The sequence below is a fragment of the Micropterus salmoides genome, unplaced genomic scaffold (genome assembly GCF_014851395.1).
Source record: "Micropterus salmoides isolate LMB-PRFRI ecotype aquatic unplaced genomic scaffold, ASM1485139v1 Ms_hic_scaffold_20, whole genome shotgun sequence".
In the NCBI taxonomy this organism is placed as follows: Eukaryota; Metazoa; Chordata; class Actinopteri; order Centrarchiformes; family Centrarchidae; genus Micropterus; species Micropterus salmoides.
In genome coordinates, this window is record NW_024041151.1 from 16,777,066 (window position 1) to 16,781,888 (window position 4,823).

The 4,823-nt window shown below is 36.7% G+C and overlaps 1 protein-coding gene across 1 annotated transcript; it reads left to right on the plus strand.

Annotated features, from left to right (window-relative positions):
* Positions 1 to 235: 235 nt before the first annotated feature.
* Positions 236 to 4,823, plus strand: tescb (tescalcin b). Its single transcript, XM_038734737.1, has 8 exons — positions 236 to 496; positions 1,212 to 1,281; positions 1,549 to 1,629; positions 1,782 to 1,921; positions 2,004 to 2,065; positions 2,402 to 2,509; positions 2,599 to 2,646; positions 2,924 to 4,823. The coding sequence occupies exons 1-8, from the start codon at positions 325 to 327 to the stop codon at positions 2,999 to 3,001; spliced, it is 759 nt and encodes a 252-aa protein (XP_038590665.1). The 5' UTR covers positions 236 to 324; the 3' UTR covers positions 3,002 to 4,823.

The following is a 4,823-nucleotide window of genomic DNA, read 5'->3' on the forward strand; positions in this document are numbered from 1 at the left end:
ATTAAAATACTTCAGTTTGGAACAAATATCTCTCACCTTTCAGTCATTTGAGCCTGCATCGTGAGATATGAGAACTACTTGTATGCCTTTCTTACTCTCTTTGCACTCCACCTTCCCTGCCCGGATTGTAAACAGGTCACAGTCAATGGTCGCATCCTCAAATAAAAACACTCTGGATTAATAATTCAAACGGCACCCTGTTGTTCCCAAATGTGTGTCGTCATCGGGACGGTATTTGCGGAAGTAGCCTACGCGGTTAGCAGAGGATGTGACCTGTCTGGAGAACGCACTGAGACTGTCATGCAAATACTCAGGTAGAGATGGATGATTCAGAAACATGATCCTCTTCTGAGATCCGTTTCATTCTCAACAGTTTCGGTTAATTTTCTGACCCGGGGCAGCTTTTATTTATTTTTTATTTTTTGGGGAGGTATGGGTGCACTGCAATCCTCACCTGGTCAACCAGAATACGTTGATCTGGCTGAAAAGACGGGATGTGAGTAGCCTAGTCATCTTTATTGTTTGCATGGGCGTTAAGCGCTTCTTTTTATACGTCTGTTATGTAGGATGTGTGAAAATATGAGCTCACTGCACCGGAAATAAAATTTGAATACGCTACTGTCTATTTTTATTTCAGTCTTATGTTAAAGGGGGAATTCGATCATATCAACGTGATGTCTAATATGCGTTAAGCAAAAAGATTGCATTGCATTGTTTGCCTTTAGTAAGGCTATATTTACACATCTCCAGCATCTCTGTGTCCAAGGAAAACTGTCTGTTCGGTGCAGCAGAAATGAATTATTTAATCTGCAAGTTAATGGAAGTGTAACTTTACCCAGTTTGAGAGTGAGGTAGGCTACACAAAGCTTTGCCAACGTCTTTATAGATACCTGCCTTTGATGACTTGTTTCCACATGCCACAGTAGCTGCTTTATTTACCTGTAGCCTCGAGGAGAGTGTGATAGTTGCAGGGTGACACGAAGTGTTTTACATAAAGTATGAATATCCCAATAAGCTGCTTTGAAAGCCTCTGGACTTATGAGTGAATAAACAGCTGCTACTACCATACTCTCAACAAACAACAAATTACTAAAATTATTATAGATTTGAAGAGTTCTGTATCTGCTTTATGTCTCACAGTTTTTGTAAGCATTTAGGCTATATATGGATACACAAGAATTAACTTAAGGTTGCCTCTTTTCTGTTTACAGTTTCATTTGAACAGATTGGAGTCCTACATAAAAGATTCAAGCAGCTAAGCCACAATGAAGACTTTCTGCAGTAAGTTGATTTTGATTTCTAAGAACTGAGTGGTGTGAATTTTTCACTGCCACCTTCAGGTTTCCATATTGTTAGAATGTGATTTGTTTAAATAATCAAATGCATTTTCCTAGAAAATTGGTTTGGCATTTCATCAACTTTCTTATGTACTGGAAACCTGCTGGACAGGCTTCATGTTGGGACGTGCAGATTGCAAGCTTATGACCACATATTATGTATTATGTGATACCACATGCCACTCCTTAAAGTCCTTTTTTACACCCGCAGGAGAGATCACTTCAACAAAATTCCAGATCTAGCACTCAATCCTATCCGATCGCAGATCATAGAGGCCTTCTTTGACAGAAGGTACAGTTTACTCTGGGTGTATCACAAACAGCCTTTTTTGAAAATAAAATATGGAGTGGAATAAAAGGTCAGGCTTAGCTTCATGTTTGTTAGTTTTTGTTGTCAGAACTACACCGTCTGTATGCATATTTGCTCTTTCTGCATTTCTGTAGAAACTTTCGGCAGAATGGCGAGGGCACGGTTCATGATATCGGCTTTGAGGAGTTCCTGCTGGTCATGTCCCATTTCAGGCCCCCGTCACTGCACATTACAGAGGACCAGCGTGAGAGCGTCAGGAGGGACAAACTGAGATGTATGTCTCCAAACAAATCACATGATTGCATGATGGACATTATCTATGATTATTATCCTGATAGCTGTGTTTTGCTCTGCAGTTTTATTCAACATGCATGACACCGACAACGACGGGACAATAACCCTTGAGGAATACAGACATGTAAGACTCTGCTCACTTCTGTGGACAAAACATGCACTTTTAAACTATGTTAATTAACTTTAGTTTATATATATATATCACAACAACCTCTACTCACAGTCTGGGGTCACCATGAGTTTCTATGAGAGTGTTATCTGTGTATGTTTTTATCACCATCATTTAATACATTTCAGCTGAATTTCGAAGGTGAGTGAAGATGTAGATTCTGTGGAGGAAGGAAGTTCTCTCTGAGTCAGCTGCCTTCTTAAAAGACACCTAATTGGTAGCTAATGTTCAGTCTTAGAGACACTGTAGTAATATAATTTTATTTCAACAGTTGTTTTTACATCTGTCCAGGTAGTGGAGGAGCTGTTATCTCTCAGCGAGGCACTAGAGAAGGACACGGCCAAAAGCATAGCTGATGCAGCTATGTTGGAGGTGGCTAGTATTTCAATGGGCCACATGGTATGTAAGCTGTAGTATCTCAAGATAGCATAAAGTTTGTTTCACTGTTTGTCTGCACAACATCAGTAAATTCACTTATTCACATACAGGAACCTGATGAATTCTATGAGGGAATCACATTTGAGCATTTCCTCAAGGTTGGTACTCACACACACTACACACTTACGTATATAGTTTGCTAAAATTATACTTTCTTAGTAAACAACCATAGATTGAAAGTGCATTTAAATATGTGATTATAATTGATATCAAATGAAATGGTAGGAGCCAAGAATTCAGACTTTGTTGTTTAGCAAACTCTCAAATAATATTAAAAAAAGCCTCACCACTTGATGCTGATAGTGACATTATCAAGAATATACATATACATTTATACATTTTAAATTTATTGAAAACTCTCTTTTTTTTTTTTAGTTGCTGAATGGCTTTGAAATTGAATCAAGAATGAACATTCGCTTTTTAAATATGGACACAACAAACTTATGTAAGTGAGGTTTGAACACTAAACTATGCAGTGACTCGGGGAAACCTATTGAGGATGCATAATTATGGAATTATGGTTTCACTATAACAGTAACTATCTGCTGTTTCCTACACCACTTTGTTGCTTGCACTGAATATATGCCTTACTCATGTATAAAGAACTATGCAAATTCAAAGAAAATATGTATACAGCAGATGTAGTAAGAGTAGTTCATTTGATTTTAAGCAATAACATGAGAAAATCACTGAAACAACAGTCCACCTGTTAATAGTTGGACTAAGCAATAATCAAATATCCTTGTTTGGAGTAGCAGACAGTATGACGCTATGCATGCAACTATGGATGCTGAAGAACCTTTAAAAAAGATGTTAATGTGATAAATCAATAACTCTTAATAATCAGGGACTTAAAAGTATGCCTTTTAAATATATATCTGTGTCTAATAATAGTAAAGCAATAAGAAGATATGCCTTTTATTCATGTTATAAATATGACACTTGGTGCATGCTCTGCACACTACATTTGCACAATAAAAGACCCCATGAAACTGATCTGACAAGTCATGATGTGTGTTTCTGATAAAAAGGAAATGGGAGTGCTGTCATGCAAGATTAAATGCTTAAAGGCATTATCTCATCAGTCCTTATTTAAAAAGAGGAGGCGATACAAGTCGTAATCTATTTTATCTCCATTCTGCCTCGCCTTCGAAAGATTATTATAATTGTTGAAAACACAGGGTAATTAGTCATAGAGACATTTTACAGTTTAGTTAACATGAACCTTGGAAACAAAACACTGCGCAAATCACCTGAGGCTTTCTCATAAAATTCCACATAACCTTAGGGAGTGAATGACTCATGGAAATAACCTTTGTTAATTATGTGCTCTGTGGTGTATATTATCTCATTCCAATATTTTACATGCAGCAACTTCTCTTTAACAATGCAAAGAAGTCACAAGTTGTGTTGGGGAATATGGAAATTCTCATCATCATTATTGAACAGTTGAAAAAAAATTTTTTTATTGTTTTATTATCATTGTAATATTTGACGGTCAAAGTTTTATGTCTAACTACCCTTAAAACCACAGACCCATTTTATTCCAATGTAAGATACAACACGTGAATGTAGCTTTTGCAGCCCCATCACGTCAGAAGTTTTAATAACTTAAAATGAATCACTTGAGATGTCAAGCTAATCTTAAGCTCTCGATAGTAACAGCTCTTGTTTCAAGAGCTAGTACAAGTTTCATAACTCCAGTCTTTTGGTGCGACTTTTGTGGTAAATACACACATTTATTAGCAACAACGTCAAGAACAGTAATCTCAAAATCCTTTATGGTAAAGTGGAGAAACAGAGAAAAAAATGTATATGACAGCGTAAGAATAAATAAAGTAAGTAGTCAGAAGTTGATGTCTATCATATATATTGACCACAACATCTCCAGTTTTAGTCTGGCTAGGGATTTTTGTTGGCACCCACCTCCTCTCTTCCTCCTCATGTTTCCTGTCAGATTCATACTACTGTGTTGTATCAGTAAAAAGGTTAAAATTGCCAATACGTTGACTTGTTTTCTTTTCGGGCATTTATCAATACCTGTTTATTGTGTCCCCAGCTTTTGCAAGTCTTTTTGTTGTGTGATGTATATTAATTTAAATAACTAAAATATTTTAAGTATATCCTTTGACTGCCAAGTGATGAACATCCTAAGAAAACCATCAGCACATCTGATGCTCTTCATGGTGTATACTGCCCCCCACAGTTCAAAGTATGAACATCATGTGAAATGACAATATACCTGCACCTGATTCATTAAAGATATGTCTATTTC